Source organism: Sesamum indicum, linkage group LG4 (assembly GCF_000512975.1).
Source record: "Sesamum indicum cultivar Zhongzhi No. 13 linkage group LG4, S_indicum_v1.0, whole genome shotgun sequence".
Classification (NCBI taxonomy): Eukaryota; Viridiplantae; Streptophyta; class Magnoliopsida; order Lamiales; family Pedaliaceae; genus Sesamum; species Sesamum indicum.
This window is the reverse complement of record NC_026148.1, coordinates 16,668,876-16,690,327: the sequence shown is the minus strand read 5'-3', so window position 1 is coordinate 16,690,327 and position 21,452 is coordinate 16,668,876. Positions and strand designations below refer to the sequence as shown.

Genomic DNA, 21,452 nt, shown 5'->3' with positions numbered 1-21,452 from the left:
ACATATTTCCTAATTATGTTCCTACTCAACCGCCGTCATTTTGCCTATTTGCTCCCTTGTGTTGTTTCCATTGCAGCATGAAGTAAACAATGGGCAGACACTTGGATTGTGTTTGGATTTGTATTTTAGTTGTTTTGTTTTGTATTTTGAAAATAAAGAAGAAAAATAGATATAAGTAAGTGTGTGTTGAAAATAAATGATATGTTTGAATTTGTATTTTGGGGTAATTTAAAATATTTTAAAATAAGGGTTTGATGTTGGGATTTGAGAGACAAAAATCACTGTTTATTGTCAAATCATATATTTTTATATATAAATTTTTTATGTTTAATGTCGTACTTTTAGAAGATAAAAATTACTGTTTATTGTTAAATCATATCTGTTTTATATTATGTATATATATTATATATAGAAAGTTGAAAAATAGAAAAACACGCAGATAAAGTGTAAAAACACAAAAACAAACATTGAATGTGTTTTATCTTGTCTCGAAAAATGCGAAGCTAGAAATCCAAACACAGCCCTAGGTTGTGCTAGTTCGGTATTTGGTCACAGATGGATTTAGTTTCAAGCACCATGGAAGGTTGCCTTGAGTTTTTTTAGGTGCAATTCTAAAATGTCAGAGCAATGAAAACCATAACGAGAATAAAATCGGATTAAAAGGGTGTGTTCTTTTATCATTTTTTGATTTTTGGTGCAAATAAAACACAATATATATATATATATATATAAAATAAAGTAGTGTTCAGAAAGTGACAAAGAATAAATAAAAGCAAACAGAAATGTAACCACAAAAAAAAACTTTTTCTTCGTTTTTCTGTTTGGCTACTCGTGTGGACTCCTCTTATTTTTTCGAATACATCACTAGAGAGTTCAAGTGTAGAACCTCTCTAAAGCTAGTCTACACCACATCGGGAAGATGGATTTAACTATCTTATTAGAAAGAATTAGATCCAGTGGAATAAATCAATATTGTTTTATACAATTAATTAGTGTAAACGATTTCTTGTTCTCAACTTGAATGTGCTTCAAGGAGAACCAAAACCAAGGAGAAAAGGGGGAGAAATTCGTGGGTTATGGTTGCACAAGGAGAGAGATGAAAAACAAGATGATAAGAGAGTTGTGTGAGATAGTATTGTTGTGTGTTCAAAAGACCTAGTCTATTAAACTTCTAGACAATTAATCTCCACAAAAACATGCAGTACTTTTGCATATTAACCTATTTGGCTTAGTGGGACTCTTCCAAAGAGCTCATTCGACTACTTTTTTAAAAAAAGGTGCTCTAAACTTGGTCTCATTCAAACCTGACTGTGGTTTGAAATTTTAGATTGGACTTGTTTTGTCTAACAAATGAAATCAAGCCCAACAACAAATTTATTGGGTTTATTATTTAATTCAATTAAATAAAATACCCAATAAAAAATTCATATGAATATTTTATCTAATTAAATATACCCAAGGTAGGCTGGTCTTCACTATTGATAGGCCGCTTCAAAACCCCGAGATATACTTTTGTATTATGGCTGGTGATCTTTGGTAGACTCTCTACTATGGATAAGCCTTGGTTGGCTCATATTAATAGTTCCTGCGTACTTTGTTCTGATGGTGCTGATGAGACCCATGATCATCTTTTCTTTCGCTGCACTTATTCACGTGGCTGCTTGACGGTTCGACGCACACTTCGATTTGATTGGCCCAACCGAGCTTGGGCTACTGATGTCTTATGGGCTGCTCGCAGATGGAGAGGCAAACACTATGTTTCTACGGCCTACCGCGCTCTTTTGGCCTCGTGTGTGTACCATATCTGGCGTGAGCGCAACATTAGGCGATTTGATGGAGTACAAAGAGATACACGCACTGTGGGTGCACTGATGGTTCGAGATGTGCAACAGATGATTCTTAGTGTAGAATTACCTACTGCTGTTAGCACTTGTGCGCTTTATCGCTTATGGCGGATTCCTTGACCTGTCGAGGAAACCGCTTAGATTAAGCAAGATGTATTGTACTATTAAACTTCTTTTACTTAATGAAGTATACCTTTATCGAAAAACAAATATACACAGACACAAATATGTCCAATTAATAAATTTAAATTATTAATCAAGCCCCCTAATAATTAATTAATTAGTCTAATTAATTAATTTAAGCCTAACTCCACTCATTAAGGAATCCAATCTATTAATTAGACAAATCCATCTACTAATTAAATAATTATTCCAATCCTTAATTACTTAGCTCAAGTCTATTTTAAATTAATATAATTAATTTAAAAAGACTAAGCCCAAAATTTAATTAATTCAATCAATTAAGTTCTTGAAACTATCCATTCGATGGATTATCCTATATAAATTATCCAATCATTTATTTTTTTTTTTGTGATTCAATTTAATTTAATTAAATTAATTCATTTTTTTTAAATTAATTCTAAGTTAATTCCATCATTTTCACAAATGTGTGACTCTTTAAATTCACTTTTAGCTAGATTTGAATTTATTACCAATAAATTAATTAAATCTACTTTAATTAATTATTTTTTTATGATCCCATAATCAGAAATGTTGATTACCATGTGTGGTCGTCTAGAAAAGGTGCATGACACTAGAGATTTGGTGAATGTTAGCATGAACATTTAGGCTCTAAGTTTTACACGAGTATGGTGTTACTATCAACCGTTTCCCAACCTTAGTCTAGGGCATGGAATTGGGCATCAGTTCCCATTCTTGACTAGCTAACTATGCTTCATACTTGAAATGTGTTTACACTATTGATCCTAGGGAACTCATCGTTAATCGATCAATCGCTTTGATCAAAGACTTTAAGAGTCTAAACCATCTCAGAACACATAAGAGAACTACTGTCAAATACTGACAGGGGATAGATCTCTCTTGGAACCCACTATCCTCGTTGCATGCTCCGCCTATACTGGACAAGGCTTATAATGATCATATCTTACGACATAGTCACCGCTCGTCAGATCCAAGATACAATTTTCTTATACACGTGATTGCCATAATTTTTCAAGTCCGAGGACTCATTCCGTACTATTAAACTCATGAATTCCAGTCATACTAGCTAAGCTTTCAAAGTTTTTTATATGAGGATTCTCGCATGTCAGTTTAGTCAGTTGACTACCTTGCCCATTAACCTATTAAAATTGCATAGACGATCTACGTGCAAGCTTCTATAAGACTCTCGATGTCCTGTCTCGAGGTTCTCGACTTGGAACGTTTCAAATCGACCCTCAGAAGTTAGTCTAATAGATGCCAAGCTATGCGCAACTTAACTCCACGGGTTTAACTTTTCGTTTTGTGCCATTTGTTGTGATAGAAAATCATTGCAAATGTGAGCCCCACAATCGGTATCCAATATCTAATAAGTAGTGTTAGTCAACATGTTACTTTCAATAATAAAAATTCCTTGGACAGAGGCAAGGTACTCCTTTCAATTCCTCTTCCAGTGTCTTTTGACACGGCAGAAGTCACATTCATCTTCCACCTTTTGGTCATTCGCCATAATTTTTTCCTTTGCCCATATCTTGGGCCCCTTTATTTCACTTGGGCCCTTAGCCTTCTTCTTCTTCTTCTTCTTCTTCATTTAACATCAGGCTTTCTTGTCCTTGGACTTAGAAGTAGCTGGTGCCCTAAGCATAACAGGCGTTGGTTTCTTAATCGTTGCCTCATATTGAACCAACATATTGATTAGTTTATGATAGATTTCTCAAACCCATTTATATTGTAGTTAACAACAAAGTGATCAAAGGGAAGGGAGGAAGTGATTTAAGGAACACATGAATGTATGTGTCATTGTCATGTTTAAGCCACTTAGTTTCTCAATAAGTGAGAGCAGTTTGACATAGTGGTCATGGATGGATGATCCTCCGATCATTTTTGCCCAAAAGAACTCCTTAAACACTACATAACTAGTATGTTGATCCTGCACCTCCATACAACTTTTGTAGCCGGTGATGGATTGCAACGTGCCTGACGGTCATCACAATGCCAACATTTGACCTCTTCGCATTCGACATTAGTAGACCCTTTATACAGGGAAATGGGTGAAAGTTTGTCAAGCACATTCAAATTTTGGAGCCAATAGGTATAGTTTGTTCCCATAAGACGATTATTCTCAAGTATTATAAAAAGTGGATTCTTAAACATATTGATCTACATCTAAATAAGAGAAAACGAAAATTATCATTCATTCTTAATGTCAAATATAAGATTTACGAAAAATTATTTTTTTTTTGGTCCTTTAATTTTACCATCTATTAAATGTAGTCCTGTAAGTATGCCTATTAACTATTTAGTCATGTAAGTTTATAAAATGATGGCAAAATAGTCCTATGATGGTTGGGAAATTGTATTTTGCCCAAAAAATGTGACATGGTAGTTGAGTGGTGTGATTTTTTTGGGGATTTTAATATTATGTGGCATTGGATATGACTTGGAAGCCATGTAGGACATTTTGGAATGAAACCTCCTTTTTCCCTCCAAAACTCATTTGCTAACTAACAAAATCCGTTTTCTCTCCATTCTTCTTCAAAATCAGCTAAAGATGTCTTCCATGGAAGGATCCCTTTTCTGCTACTGTGGAAAGAGGGCAATGGTGGGAACTTCTTGGACTAATGAAATTCAGAAAGAAGGTTCCATTCTTGTCGAGATTACAAGGTAATGTTCTTAAATTTTTCCTCTTATTTTTTCTTAAAATCGTGGTTTTTTCTTTTTTTTTTTTTTTTTTTTTTAAAGAGAGAAGATTTTGTGCTTGGGAAGATCCATCTATGTGTGCTCGGACAAAGGCTATAATCCATGAATTGCTTGCAAGATATTCCCATTTAAAGATGAAATCAAAAAATTGAAGAAATTTGTGGAGAAAATTGTTCATTTGAGGAGAATGTGTATGTGTTTGAAGATGGCTACAGTTGTATCTTTTTTGTTATTTTTCTTTTCTTCTTCTTTTTTTGGAAATCATTGGATTTAATTTTATTTTCCCACATGGCATGCCCATTAAACTACAATGAAATCTGTCATTACACGTGAAAGGTATATCTGGATAAGTGGCTGGACCATTTAGCAAAAATTTGCCACTCGTGCATTTTGGGCATAAATTTTAAAACCTATCGAAAAATTCACAAGAAAACCCTAAATTAGACTTAATTTCATTATTTTATAAACTTGCAGGACTAATTAGTTAATAGGCGTACTTATAGGATTAAATCTAATAGAATATACAATTAAAGGACGGAATTTTTTTTTCCTAAGACTTATGACTTGGTCTTTAAGTCATAAATTACTCTCACTATCTCTTCAAAATTCTATCAACTTTTAAGTAGTATTCCAGAAAATAATTTTCTAACAAGCTTGAGGTCCACAAAAGAATTTCATACTCCACTTTTATGATTCACATGAAAATCATTTTATGTGAGGTAACTCTTTATCATTCCCATCTCTATGAGACCACCAAGTGAATTGTGTTATTATGTGTTACACCCAACCCATCATCCAAATGATCATCTTATATGTCGCCTCCCACGACTTGTGAGACAAATGATCTACTTGTTTCGTAATGATAGTACAACTTTCCACTACTCCCAAAAAGTGCCGTGAGACCACGATTTTGAAGGCGGTGGCATCATATGCTACACCATTATAGATGGAAAGCTTGATTGTCAAACAGTTTTGATTTAATCTATTACGGGTCCAATATTTGAACTTGAACTTTCCAACCGAGAGTTTTGTTTTTCATGATTTCAAGATCTCATCACAATATGTATTACGTATTTTGCATGCTTGTTTTTCAACATAGAGAAAGACCCATTAAATTTAATTTTAATATATGTCACGTGCATGTCTAGGCTCAAAAAATTCTCGTCAGGATCAAGTTTGATCAAACCAAACCAAACACACTTGTTATATAATTGGTCACTTTTCCTTACTTGTACATTTATTATACGATAATTAAGCATATCTTTTCCATATGAATGGTTTAAGTTTGATAGAATTAGATCCAAAGGAGAATCTTGAGGCCTTGCACATAACAGCTGTATACCGACAGGAGTATGAAAGAATTCTGGAAGCAAAAGCTATAGACTTCTGCCTTCAACAGCGTTCACCATTTTTGTTGGTCAAAGGGAAAGAACATGGTCTTGTATGGTGGTTGGGTGGTATACAAATATACTTCCTTTTTTCTGATAGGAAGGCTTGTTTGGATTGAATGGTAAGTATATCCAAGAGAGTACGTGACTGTCTCTCTCTACCTTTCTCTCTCTATATTTATGTATGTAATGCATATAATTGCAGATGGGGTCAATACTCGATGTTGGAATCATGTCATCGAAAAGGTTGTTGGTGCTCCCAGCTTTCCAAACATGAAGGGCCGACGGGGTACGTACCCTTCAACTTCTGTTTTCATGCAACTTTTTCTTATGTTTCTTTCTATATTTATGGTTTTTCATGCCCTAGACTTTCTCATATTTGCTTTTGGATTCATTGTGGGCATATTCTTTTTCACTGCACATTTGTTTGGAGGGTCAATTGGAAGATGCTGTTTACCCTCTCTTCATATTCTCAATCTAATTGGTGTATTTTGTGTACTTGTTTTTCTGGTACGGATATTAAATTTATAAGGTGATGAGTATGTGTATATATATATATATATATATATATATATGTATATATATAATTCATGTCGGATTCGCGATCTCCTGTGAGGTGATGATCTGCGACCCGTAGTGAGTATCCCAAATGTTTGGTGGTATCTGAGAAGAGAAAAGCATGATAGGCTAGAAGTGATGGTTCCCAGCAATAATCCTCCAACGCTTAAGTCAGTTTAAGTTGGAGATTATAAATGGCAATTTCAAATAGTAAATGAGGTAGTGAGTAATAAATGTCTTACCATAAATGACATGGAATAAGAGTATTTATAGGGCAAAATGTGCCCACCTTCTGGTTCAACGTGGCGTCATCTCAAATCACGAGTTGGTAGATGATTTATAGTCGACCCTACCCGAGATAGAAAGATGCACCCGACTCGACCCAAGATAAAAACGCGGATCTTAGGGCTCCAGTGATATTTACTAGAAAAAAATGACTATTGATTACAATATTAATAACTATGGCTAAAAATCGTGGTAAATAAAATTTATTAACCATGGTTAAATAAAACCAATACAAAAATATAAATTTTTCACCAAGAAAAAGTTATTTGCCATGATGAAAATGAAAGTCATGAAAAATATTTTAGTCACCCTCGCAGATACCACGATCAAAAATCGTTGCATGGCCGTGATTATTGACTATTTACTACGATTATTTATTTTTAACTATGATAATTAGTCATGATTAAATATTATATATTTTTTATAATAATTTCAGCATTGTTGAAGGATTATTTATGACTTTTTAAGTAGATACGATATCAATATATATATATATATATATATATTCCGTGCAAGAAAGAAAATAAAAGATTTAGCGGACCTAATCTTGCAAGTAAAGAGCAAGTTATCTACAGGGATACTTACAGATTTCGTAAGATTTTATTAATTTAAAAATATTATATATAGTGCAGCCACTCGGTTTCTGAAAATTATTGATAGACTCCTTATCAATCTTGCGGTGAGGAATTCCTTTGAGATTGTGATAACCAAATTTGCTGATCTCAGCCAATAAAAAGGTAAGTGACAATTCTTCTTGGGACTTGATTATCATTTTAACATGGGTAAATTGCACATAAGTGCGGTGTGTTTTTAAAATTTAACTAAAAATTTTATGTGTTATAAAATAAATAAAAGTTTTTTTGTATTTTTTAAAATGTTGTGTACTCTCCCATTTTGTTAGGTAAAGCCTAACGGCATTAATTGCTGAATTGACTGTTACACCTTTTTTATAACAACCATTGATTTTTTATGTAAAAAATAAATGGTCCAAATCTTAAATGTATTTTTTTATTTATATACACTATATATAATATAATATAACTATTTTTTCGGAATCTTCGAGTCGTTCGAATGAACTTCCTACCGTGACTTACACTATTTGAATCCTCTCCTTAAGGCGAAGATATTTATAGCATCAATTTGAGTTTTTATTGAATAGAGAGAGTGGACTCCGAACACGACTGCCAAAGCTTTTTGGCGTCGATTCGTCGCCGTCCGAATGAATTCCGATCGTGAAACCCCACCTTAGACTCAGCTATAACACTTTCTTTAGATGAAACGAACGTGGGTTCCTTCTCTTAACAATCAACCTCTCGTTCTTCAGAACATTCGAAGCATCTTCATCAATTGGAATGCACCAAAGATTGGTATTTCTTATCTATTCAATTGACCCCTTTAAGCATGAGATCCAGATCCTAATAACAACGAGACGGACAATTTTATCACCGTTCATAATATTGTATTATAATTTAAAATTTTTATTTTTCATCGAGTTTAACATCTCTGAACTTATCAAAACTAACAAATAAACCTAATTTCAAAAGGTGGCACTATAGTTCTCCACTAAATCAAAGGACAAGTTAACTTACCTTATTGTCTACTTTGATAATGAGAAATGATGTGAAGTAAGGTTTTTTCAAGACAAGAAATAATGAGAAGAATTCTGGTTCACTTGGCATCTTCATATAAATTGAAAGCGAGGGCTAAGCACAATCTCCTCTGGTGTCAGGGCTTTGGGAGGAGCTACGTGCATTGCAGTGTCGACAGCAATGATACATGTGTCGTTTGCTTTCTCTGAGTCTCTTCATGTTCAGTAAAATGCTTTTGTGGAACTGTGAGCAGCAGTAAGCGGTGTTGAGGTCATCAGCAACTTAGGTGTTGGTTGCTTTCTATGAGTTTCTTGATGTTAAGTACAATACTTTTGTGTAAGTTTGGGTTGAAATTGATGCACAACCTATAACCACACAATAACAAGTGTCACATATTTTATGTATGTGTATAACTTTCACCCCATATAATTATTTCCTAAAATATTAAAATCTTCAAGATTCCCTCTGATCTTTACTTTTTAAGTTTAAACGGTTCATTTTACCCTTATAAAAATTGCTTTCTGATGAAAAATAAAAAGATTTTTAAATGTCAAAATCATTATTTGTCTAATTCTAGTTTCACTTATTCATCGAGCTCTTTTTATTTTGTAATCCTAAAGTACTTGTGGCTCATTTTATTTTTAATTTTATTTATTTGTCAAATTAAATTAAAAATAAATTTATTCATGCATATATTATATCTTTAATATTTATATTATTTAATTCATTTTTAATACTTTTTTATTAAGAAGTAGATTAAAGTATCTAACATTATATAATTTATATAAGAAATCAAAACTTACACGAAAAGTCACCGATTGTACCCCTAATTACTAGTTAGATAAAATCATTTATTAGTTATATCACTAGAAGAAATATGATTTTTTGTTATGATTAATTATTGTCCTCTCAAACAAAAATTATGACTAATTATCATGATTAGAAACAAAAAAATTATGACAGATATTAGTTAACTAAGCCTGCAAAATGGCAATTAACCGCTATTTTTACAAACGATGGCAAAATATTTAATATAGCAAAGAGTTGTGGCAAATATTTTGGTCATAGGTAAAATCAAGATAATGTTGACTAATCGTGATTAAAACTTTAATTTTCATATTGATTTTTTCTGATCGTGATAGATAGCATTGATTTATTATGATATTTAAGTAGCAATAATTTGTAATATAGGATAATAAATTTATTTTAACTTAATTTGACAAGTAAAACTAAAATAAAATTAGCAGCACGTACTTTAGGATTACAAACTAGAAAGAGCTCGATGAACAAGTAAAACTAAAACCAGACAAGTGGTGATTTGGCATTTAAAAGTCTCTTTACTTTTTTCACAAAGCAATTTTTGTAAGGATACAAAGGACTTTTCAGTTTTAAAAAGTAAAGATCTTGTTTTTTTTAAGGTTTTAATAATTTAAGTGAATAATTTATGTGGGATGGATACTTTAGGAGTGATAATTGCATTTAATCATAAATTTTATAAAATATTTAGACTATTTTTTAAATTATATAATTTATTTTTGTAGGGTTAAAAGTTACTTTAAATATATATAAGACAAAAATGAATTAAGAAAGAAAAACTACCAAAAGGTAGTTATGAAAAATCCTAATGAGTCGTATATGGGTGCACCTGAGCCCACCCCTTGGCGCAGGCAGCTTTCCCCCGTATATAGATAGATAGATAGATACAAAATGGAACACACCACCCAAAACTCAAAACCATTGATTTGTTAACTACAAATATCGTCATGGAAAGGGCTCAAACCAAGTAATGTCGAGAAAACGGAGAAAGTGACGAGCTAAAAAGACCAAATAATATTCCAGCATTCCAATTTGCAACGGAGAAAACAAGCCTGGAAAAAATTATAGCTTGCATTGTTCCATCCGAGAACACATGATCTTATGGATGTGAATTACTATTCATGTCAGTCCACAAATATATCGAGAAATTGAATATTCGAAAAACTATATCCTCTTCCTCGCAGTAAAGAAACAAAATCACATCATTTCCATCAGTGCCATGGAATGCTCCAGGACAATAAGCAACTCATTGATAGCAAATAGTTATTCAGATATACTATTGATGAGCCAAGTCCAAGGTTCTCACTCCTTTATGGAAATGAAAATCCAATGTTCAGTTATAATTGTCACTTAAACCACCGTTGCTAGCCTCAGTAAATCAAATACAATAGAGGTAGATAATACTATTCTCTTTACATTTTTTACCCTCCATTACCGTCTAGAACTTTTACAAGGCAAACTGTATCAATCTTACCCCAGCAAGGAAAACAGCTAAGGTCATTACATCTCTACATCCAACCGTCACTTGAAGTTCAGACAACTGATATGCAAATATTTAAGGCGGCGAAAACATATAACATACAAAGACAGCTACATAAGTTCAGAAATTAAAAGAGGCTCAAGGAAGGTAAAATGCAAACAGAACACTACAGTTTTCATCAAACTAATCCCACCCGAAAAATGTACTAGGAAAAGTACTAGATTTTGGCTCTAAAACAAAATAATTAATTAACATTTTCTTACAACTAGGCAAAGGGAGTGCTAATAGTTGTGAACTAACATAAACTGTTGCCGGTTAGTTGCCAGTCAACAATTGGTGCACTCTCGCCAAACCTTTCCAAAGCCCACAGCACGGAATAAACAATTTTTGACCTTGGCAAGCTACACCGCAGATAAGCTCAAAATTTCATTGACAGCCTCCAAACGTATCAATGGTGGGATTGAGCTGACTGCCGAATCCCACAGATGGCTCATCCCGCAAAACATTGCATTACTGCTTTATAGCCAGTATGACACAAAAGAATTCACTATAGACACCTGAATACATAAAATATATCAATAACATGTCCAGAAAATGTAAAGATTAACAAAAACAACAATAGATAATAAGCTTCCTTGTCAATGTGAATAAATCACCATCCCCATATTTCATTTAATTCCGAATCTTAGCATCAGAAACCACATCTGAACCGATGTAAACCAGACATCTCATCAGCAGAAAGGAACAGCAAATGAAGATGTAAACATTATTTGCTTTCAGTTTCATTCTCAACGCCCAAATTTAATCTACTTGAAAGTGCACGTATCGTGCCTGTTATTACATATCTTCAGCTCAAAATATTTCCAGATCTTCTCATCTCAATCATTAATCTATCTATATATAATTATACAATGTATCTTCAATCTTTTGCTTAATGAATTACAATTTATACTTGCAACAATACATTGCGACATAACTAGCAGTTCTCAACCATAAGAAAGCAATCTTTAGTAAATAAAGGTAATTAGACATCACTAACAATCAAAAATGCAATAACATCAATTAATTCATTCTCATGTTCTCACTATTAGAATATTTAGAATTTGTGCATATCGTTTAATATTTGGTCTAGATAGGTATCTTTGGTAGCGTCCATTAGTTGTAGTCATCACTTGATTCCACCCGATACGATCGGATCTGCAGGGGTTCTACTTACATGGTATAAGAGCACGTTCAAATGCCCTTTAGTTTGTCCAAAAAGCAGTTTGTCACTAGTGTGATTCCCTTGGCGTTTTACATCAAACTTCTTGCTCATATACATCTCAACGAAATGGTGTTGCAGAATGCAAACATCGCCACCTTGTCTATGTTGCTCGAATTATTATGGCACATATGCATGTTCCCAAGTCCTATTAGGGGGGAGGCAATTCTCACATAGTTGTCAAAGGCGCACGGCGCACCAAGGCGTTAAGGTGCCCTGGAGCCATGGCGCACAGTGCACCACGGCGTAAAGGTGCCTTGGAACCATGGTGCACAGCGCAGGACGCGCATTTTTGAATTACGGCACAAATTTGCATAAATAAATTATAATCATATATTAATATATCTTTTAACTTCAATATTACAGAAACAATTAAATATATAAATATATATTAGAAATTATATTAATCATTATATCATTGAATAAATGTGTCAAACAACTAGCAAGGGTTTTTCTCTTCTGTTATGTTTCTTTTAATTTTTCCTTTACATTATTCTGTAACTTTTTAAAAAAAATAAGTTAAAAGGCTTAAAGAAACCCTACATTTCTCTGTTACTTTCTTTTAAATATTCATTACCCATAGTAGTCAGTGGCGCAAGGAGCACAATGGCGCCAAGGGCTCCTGGAGCCATGGTGTATGGCGCACGGCGCAGCGCGCGCCTTCTCGAAGGATGGCGAAATATAAGAAATAATCTATATATTTATATAATTAGTATTATTTTGACTAGATTAATGTATAAGGAGTTAAGTAAGACATATAAAACAATAAATTCAACATAACAAGACTTCATATAATTAAAACAAACAATGTTGAACCATTGAAGGATAGCAAAAGTCCTAAAGTACAGCCTTATAGTAAGAAAGTTTAAGACTTTAAGCTGCAAATACTAAATACCGGCAATTAATCATCCCAAAAAGAAAACACTAACAAAACAACTAAAGCACTAAAGATTAATAAAATCACATCAATTTCAATGAATCAGCATAATTAGAGCTTATACTGTTGTACACGCCAAAGATTTACACTTCATGAATTTAGAAAAAAAGTCACTCTCTCTATGGAAGAGAAGAAGAAGAGAAGAACAGAAAAACTGAGAAGAAGATGCGTTGGCAGAGGAAGAAGGGAGAACCGAATAAAGAAGAGTCAAGAATGAAAGTTACCCATGCATGCAAAGTACTTAATTTGCTAAAATTCCTTCTATATTTAGCGTTTTTTTTTTAACTCATGGGCTGGGCTGCCCAGGCCCTCTTCCTTATGGCGCGCCTGGGCAGCGCCAAAATGGCGCCCAGGCGCGCACTATGGCGACACCATAAAGAAGGCGCGCGCCATAGACTACTATGTCATTACCTTTTTCTTTTCTTTTTCCTTTTCTTTTCTTGTCCTTGTGTAAACCCTAGTTCTCCTCATTCTCTGAAACCCTAGTTTTGCACAGCAGCGCCCTGAAGTCCCAGATCGGCGTCGCAGCCGGAACCCTAGCGCGGCGCAGCCTTCGTGAGCGTACCCCGCCACTGTAGCCGCCCTCTGCCACTACCGCGTCTTGGAAAAAAAAACTGGGGTTCGCCCAGACGCTTGCAGAGCCTTTCCACTGTCGTGACAAAACCCAATGCCATTTTCTGAAAATGGCGCTGGGCTTGCGCTTCGCGCACCTTGCACCATGGGCGCGCCATTAATAACTATGAATTCTCATTGCGTGTTATCTTATTAACCATATGCCTCCCAGTGTTCTTAGCGCGGATGTAGCGCTCTCTTGCCTTTATCTGGAATCCCTAGCAAGCCCCTGTTTTGGGTAACTCCTCAGGTCTTTAGTTGTGTGTGTTCCTTCATTTCCACTCTCCTAATCTGGATAAACTTTCTGGTCTATCAAGTGTAGAAATTCTAGGGTATTTCGAGTCTCACCGGTCCTTCACCCCTGCCAATTTTAGCTTCCGTGAGTCCACTACTTACTAAAAGAAATCTTCCCAAGAGGTTCCCACATCCTCCTTCCTTTACTTATACCAGCATCTTCAAGTCCAAAGCATATGGACATACCTCTTCGCCGTAACCGCTCTAGTAGGGCTTTAAGGTTGTTCAATTCAGTTAACCTAACCAATTTTTCTATTAACCGAAAATTAGGTATGCCATTCGATTTAACCAGTTCGCTTTGTTTATAACTTTCGGTTCGGTTCAGTTCGTTAATAACAGACTTACCAAATTCATTGAAAATAAATCTGCCATAATTTTTTAATCTTAATATTAGTTAATTAATTAAACAGCTTTTTATTTTTTATGTTTTACAATTAAAACAAATAAAATTTAATATTTATAAATTATAGATATAATTATATGTATTAATATATTTTATAAAATTATAATATATAATATATGCATTTTTTAGGGTTAAAAGCAGATATCTCCCCCCCCCCCCCCCCCCCCAAATGTTTGGGTCATTTTGCACTTTTCCCCAACTGTTTTTTTTTTTTTACAAGTCACCTGCCAACCTTTTCTTTTGTAGCACTGCCCTTTTTGTCACTTTTCGTGGAATAAAATGGAAATTTCGGTTACAAAAATAAAAGGTTGGGAGGTGACTTGTGAAAAAAAAACAGCTGTGGGGGCAAAGTGCATAACGACCTAAACATTAGGGGGGGGTGTTTTTGTTTTTAACCTTTTCTTTAATTTCGGTTATTTCAGTTGGTACGGCTAACCGACCTACCCAAACCGTACCAACCGATTGTACCGATTTAAAGAGAAAAAAAAACGAACAAAAGGAGCAAGGACGAACCAAAAATACAGTTAGGTCAGTTTTCAACCGGTTAACCAAATTTTAAACACCCCTACCAGGCTTCCTAAACCGCCTCGATTTCCTCTGCAGCATGGCTCCTCTTCCACCCATCTAATGATGATCTCAAAGGTAAAAGATCTTGCACTGCTCATCGCTCAGCTCATTCTATTTCCTATCATTTGTTTTTTCTCTCACATTTTTTGTCTCTATGTCATGTGTTCCTATTCCTAGTTCTTATTGTGGGGCAGTTCAGCATCCTGAGTGGAAGATGGCCCCTTCTCCGACCCTTACTGCCCAACCTGAGAACAGACGGCTAATGCGTTCCACTTATTGAACAGGGTTCTATGGTCGGTTTTCCTGACCCGTGGATGCCGAAGCCACCCTTAGGGTGATCTCGTAGTTCCTGTGGGGTGGAGACGATGAGGTCGTAGTACAGAAGCCTTGTTGGCAAGCTAATCTACTTAACTGTGACTAGGCTTGGTATCTTTTTCGCAATCAACCTAGTCAGTTTATGGATAAGCCACGATCTGTTCAATGGGGAGCTGCTCTTAGGATCTTGAAATATATAAACACATCCCCCGGTAAAGGCTTATCATACAAACAATGTGGACACGTCAAGATAGAAGCTTATTCTGATGCAGACTATGTTGGATACAAATATGGTAGGAAGTCTACACCTGTATATTGCACTTATGTTGGTGGGAATCTGGTGACTTGGCGTAGCAAGAAACAAATAACAGTTGCTAGATCGAGCACGAAAGGCTGAATCTCAAGCTATGGCTCATACTACTATTTAAATTTTGTAGTTGAAGAATCTACTGAAGCTAGGTTTCACATAAAATGACCCGCACCTATGCACTTTGAGGCACCTATTAATAGTAATCCTATTTGCCATGAGAACCATATTGAAGTTGACTATCAATTCGTCCGTGAGGCTATCATGAGTCAGAATTTGCACTCCTTTTACTCCATTAGAGCAACGAGCAGATATTTTTACAAAGGGTTTGGGAGAAAAGCATTTTAATATTTTGTGTAACAAGCTGGGCATGTGGATAGAATATTCAGGATTTGTGCATATCTTTTCAATTTGGTTTAGATATGTAGCTATCCATTAGTGTAGTTATCACTTAATTCGACCCCTACATATAGAGGTGGAAGAATCAATAATAAACACATCTATTTTCCTTTTCTACTTTCTAAACTCACAATAAGCAATGCGAAAATAAAAACCCTCGACACACTAGTAAACTGAAAAATGAGAATAAAGTGGGGCAACATTCCAACATAAATATTAAACTGCTACTTCTACATCCAATACTTGGTGACTACACAAACACAGGTAAGCCAATGCACAAAACTTATATCAAACAATTTAACATGAAATATAATAGAATCATAAAGAACTCTATCAGTCTTAACATAGATAAAGATCTCACCAAACAGAACTCAGAAAGGAGCCTCAAGTGATTCATCCCAGACATCTGCACTACCATTGGAGGCATCTTCTGCATCTTCCTCCATTGAAAGTCTAATATATTCTCTGTGCGCAAACCTGTCCCAGTCCGTCAAAGTTGGGTTCTCACGCTCCTGCACAGGAATTAAACAGTGAAAAAATAGTGAAATTTTGATGCTCTATTTGTGACATTCTGAATGCAGCATTCATCAAATCTCAACAACAACAACAAATCAATTTACCTGGCGAATTAGGAACGGATCACGAGTCTCAAAAGCCATGAACTTGTTAAGATTGAAAAGGATATTAAAAACACTGCCAGAGAGTTTGCTCCCTTTTAAATCACGTATCGTAAAATAGCTCTCATCCTGCATATGAAATATGTATAAGATGTTATAGGAGATAACTGTGCCACACATGCATCAGTGAAATCATTGCACAACCTGGGCCTAGAACAATGTATCCAACTAAGATTGAAACCCATAATATGTTCAAACGTAGTAGTTAACCATTTGCTGCATGTTTCAGTTTATCTGGATTATCTCTCAACTTTTCAAATTCAATGTTTTCAAGTAATGAGCATCATCAACTGACCAACTTATAAGCTCTACATCACAGTCAGTCTACTTAATGTTATTTCCTCTTAGACAACCTCTATTCACAACCAAATTGGACGGGAAATAAAAACAAAGATAGAGAATAAGTATTAAATCTTATATTGTCCTAAGCGAAAAGCTACTGCATGACCCAGGCAAGGTCTTACAGACAAAATTCTCCTTACAACCACTCCTCTATAAATATAGAGCAAAAGAAGATATGGAACTCAGAAAAATGAAAAGATTAAATGAATACGATCTCGAGTTAACCTCTGGACTTATCATGTCAACTATCTGACACAAAATATCCTCAAAAAGAACAGGTTCTTGGGCCATGCATTCCATCCTGTGCAACTGTTCCTCATAAAAGAATTGCATTTCATTCCTTGTAATGATTCCATTTCCATCTAAATCTATGCATTTGAACCTGAGGCAAAGAAAAGAGTGAGATATACATGCAAAACGTGAACCATCTGATACAGATTAAACACATAATTGATCAAAATTCAGATTATTCCACTTTGGCAAGCTGAGATATTAACCGAACTTCAGAAAAAAGGACCCAATGAAGTGTGGTAAAAACAAATTAGATTCCTTAGCTTGATTACAAGAGTAAGGAATTAAAACAATTAGAAACCTAAATCTCTTGACACCCACCAGAAATGTGGGTTCATTGCCAAGCCATCTAATTCCTGATGTACTTTTCCATCCCCTACAGGAGACTCAAAGATAGGACTATGACATCATATTCCATGCCAAAACACCATATCTTCCTTCCTTAAGTTCTCTATCCACTAATTAAAAGATATGAGGAGATGAATCACAACATTTTTCTGATTTGCTTGTTGGAGGGTGAATATCGCATACTGCCAACCCTAAAGAATTGTGTACAAAAGGATTTTGAAAGGCTCAGACACCGCATTCCCGGATTATCATTAATCTTCTTCGCTAGATACCACAACCCCTCAGCAAATCATGAAACCTCAAGTCAGGTATTACCTCATTGTCCCAGGCTAGAATTTCAATGATTAAAATTGAAATATATTTCTTCTATAACATCTCAAGGTGGAAACAACTTACTATAGGAGAAAAAGCTCCAACACAACATCAAGACATTGGAAAAGATGACAATTTTACTAATGGAAATGTACACAAACCAGTACTCAAGACTAGGCTCAGATGATTTATCCTCCTCCGACAATATGAAGTAAACGAAATCTTCATATCCCATCTTTCCTTCAACCTTACTGGTGAACTTTCTAGGAACCTTAGCCAAATTCCAAAAGAAGCAACAATTAGAGAGATGAGTGGAGCTCCATACGAAATAGAGATTAGTCTCTCTTCAATGGAGCAAGTCACATGACTTGAATAAGAACATAGGAATCACAAACCTGAGAAAATATTCTATCAACGATCCTGTAGGTAAGTGCGTGGTTACCATATCTGATGAGGTTCTCTTTATCAATCAAAAAGTCATGATCCGTATCCAGCTCCCAAAATTTGCAATATATCACATAAAAGTGTTCATAAGAGAAGTACCTGCAGTAAAAAGGTATTGAAGTAGAGCATGGGAAACAAATAGTAGTAGCAGAGATGAGAATGTGGCAGTGAAAGAAAGTGCAAACAAGATGTATTTTCTGAAACATCTACTTCCAAGAACTGTTTTCTCATCAGAATACAGCAAATATGTTTGTAATTTATTTTCTCCCTTTCGAAATACAACCCCTGATTGATTATCCAAAGATTCATCAACTCATTAACAGAAGGACTGGATGAGTTAATTCATTACCATTAACAAAAGCAAGAAAACCTACTCCAAAGGAAAAACAATTAAGCAGCTTCTCTCGTTACCTCAACACTTTGTTAATATCCTCTTCTTCATCTGCATGCTGCATTGCAGCAATTAAGTTCGAACGCTTCAGCTCCCTGAGGGTAAGACGACCATTACCTGATCTATTCACGTAGTAAAATATTCTGTATATTACAGTTTCAGCTGGAAAAGACAATGAATTTAACTGTTAGTTCAATTAAAAATATGGGTTCTTTTAACAAGTAGATTGAAAAAATAAGTTTAACTTGAAAATCAGTAGGTCAAGTCAGGGAACTGTCCAGCCAGGCAGCTTGCCATTGCAAAAGAAAATACAGGCACATGATAGGTACAAAAAAAGATGTATGCTGCTCGTCATCCAACAAAGGGGCTTCTTTCTAACTTGTGCACAAATACAATCAGGAATAATACACAAACAGAATCAGCAGAATAAGGGAGTCTTTATATATGGTTCCAAGCTTTACAAACAGCATATTTAGTCAAAAATAAATAAATAAATAAGAATTTTGCACATTTGGCCTTTTTCAAACAACTTGTAAAAAATGTAAAGGAAGGCACAAGTGTGAGGCACATAACTGTTAGTTCACTGCGATAAGAGGAACTGTACGCATGTGCCTTGCACGTGCAGCACTTGGGAAGGCATCTTTGCTCTATTTTTTGAGCAAAATTGAAGCAAAAGTTTTGCCAATAAAGAAGCAAGCACCTAAAAACTAGCATCTCCAAGTCAATCACTGGGACAAAATTTCACTGGTCCCCATTCTTAAGGCAGCACCTAAAAACTAGCATCTCGAAGTCAATCACTGGGATAAAATTTCACTGGTCCCCATTCTTAAGGCGGTATTTGACCATCATTTACTTGGGCATGTTTGGCAAACATATAATCAAGAAATTAAGTAGGTTACTAAACCTGAAATCCCTGAAATATTGATATGAAACAAGATTGAATATGCAAATAATATTCTTCAAAGTTTGAAATAATTTTAAGGACAACACATAACACAAGAATGTCTAACAGAACAGTAAAAGTTTTCAGATTCCACATTCAACCCCAAAACAAATTAAAACTCTTGGTTCAACAAATATTTTGATCTGGTAACTAATCAGATTCGGGTTAAATATAGATAAGACTATCTAATTTTTTTCAAGATTTTGTTTGATATATATAAGATTTACAGATACAGTAGTTTTGTTACATTTTGATAAATAAAAATTTTCCTTTTCACGATTTTATTTCTAGCTTTATTTGTAAAATAGAGTTAAATATTTCTAGCCCTTTGTTCCTACTTATAGACTGTATTGCTATGCTCTCCATTCTTCATAAGCAGATAAATATTCCATCTATTATCTAACACTGAAAGTTCAGAGCACCCATGTTCAATTTCCCCTAAAATATAATAGAGGAGTTTCTTTGAGAAAACCAAATCAAACCAATCCAACTCAGCAAAACAAACAAAGATATAGATCTTACCGTATCTTTCCTGAAATTCAGGTGTGCTCTGTAAGAACTCCAACCCTGGATGAGTTGCTAAAAGTTCCCGAAGCACTGGTTTGAAGTCATCCTATGTCAAGTTGACAATATTGCCAACAATATGAAGCAAGATATTAATAACAATTTTTACTCAACTTCCAACCATGCACAAAACAAAAGCTGTATTAGCTGTCATGAAACCTGAGCCAAGTATTTGACATCTGGCTGCTTCAAAATTGTGTATATTTGTGTTGCTATATCTTTCGTCAACATGTTTCCGTTGATCCAATAATCAACAAATGCATCCCTGTTGGCATCTCATGAAATGAAGTAAGACTTTATACATCAGTGGAAACAAGAGATGTCTAAAACAAGAAAACAGTGGTGGTTGTACAATCAACCACCATTAACTATAATAAAATGCTGGCTGGGGTTAAAGAGTGCACGATAAAAACAATGTCAGTTCTACAATATAATTTTCTTCAATTTTTCATTTATATTTGGCTCCTTCAGCCACCATTAAGTTCACTTTTCCCTGTCTCAGTCTTGCTTTCCTACCTTGTGAAAACCCCAGCCAGCTAAAACCCCAAAATGAATGATGAAGAATGCGATCATTAAAATAGAATTTATCAAAAAAAAATCCAGTCAGCAAGCTTTATATTCAGAGTAATCATCAATTAGAAATATCTAACCGCAATATTTTCCTATTGCTACTCATCTCATAGGCCACGTTTAAAACCACATGAAACTGTTTGTATTGAAACCAAAGGTGAAAATAAGATGCTCGTAGACAATTGTTAGACTCTGTTTTTTTTTTTTTTGAGCTTGTGATTCAGTCCCAGCTCAGTATTTGAACCAATGTTCAAGACCTCCAGTATCCTTGCCTTTTTATTTGGCAGAACGTATCCACTGTTTACTGGTGAAATTACTTTGAGCTCTTTCACAACCATCACAACTTGGTACATAGTAACTATTTGTGATAAGAATCCGAAATGGAGACTCCAATAATGATACATAGCTTCAAGAAGCTCCATTAATTTACTTGAAACTATTAGTTTATTCGCCTCTATTAGCTATTATGTTTCATTTGAGTTTTGTTTTAACATGTCAAATTTAGGTAAGGTTGTTCAGGTCATTTTGTTCATCAGCGAAGCACAAGAGTTCTTTTTATTTTTAAACACGAGGAAAAGCTTGTCTATTCACCGCCTGCCAATTATATTTAAGTTCTGCATATTTCTTATTGGGATTCAAGACCATATAAATCTTGA

At 34.7% G+C, this 21,452-nt stretch overlaps 2 protein-coding genes across 2 annotated transcripts in view; one reads left to right on the top strand and one right to left on the bottom strand.

Annotated features, from left to right (window-relative positions):
• LOC105161290 lies at positions 1,551-1,964 on the top strand. Its single transcript, XM_011078933.1, has one exon. It carries the CDS (start codon positions 1,551-1,553, stop codon positions 1,962-1,964), a length of 414 nt encoding a protein of 137 aa, XP_011077235.1.
• The window catches only part of LOC105161279 (serine/threonine protein phosphatase 2A regulatory subunit B''beta), a 20,763-nt gene continuing 10,194 nt past the window's right edge, over positions 10,884-21,452 (bottom strand). Inside the window, exons 5-13 of the mRNA XM_011078918.2 lie at positions 20,386-20,491; positions 20,185-20,275; positions 18,740-18,881; positions 18,280-18,427; positions 18,046-18,155; positions 17,159-17,315; positions 16,535-16,660; positions 16,276-16,426; positions 10,884-11,376 (exon numbers count right to left, since the gene is read on the bottom strand). Coding sequence (XP_011077220.1) covers positions 16,286-16,426; positions 16,535-16,660; positions 17,159-17,315; positions 18,046-18,155; positions 18,280-18,427; positions 18,740-18,881; positions 20,185-20,275; positions 20,386-20,491 — 1,021 coding nt within the window. The 3' untranslated portion in view covers positions 10,884-11,376; positions 16,276-16,285. The remainder of the gene's footprint in view (positions 11,377-16,275; positions 16,427-16,534; positions 16,661-17,158; positions 17,316-18,045; positions 18,156-18,279; positions 18,428-18,739; positions 18,882-20,184; positions 20,276-20,385; positions 20,492-21,452) is intronic.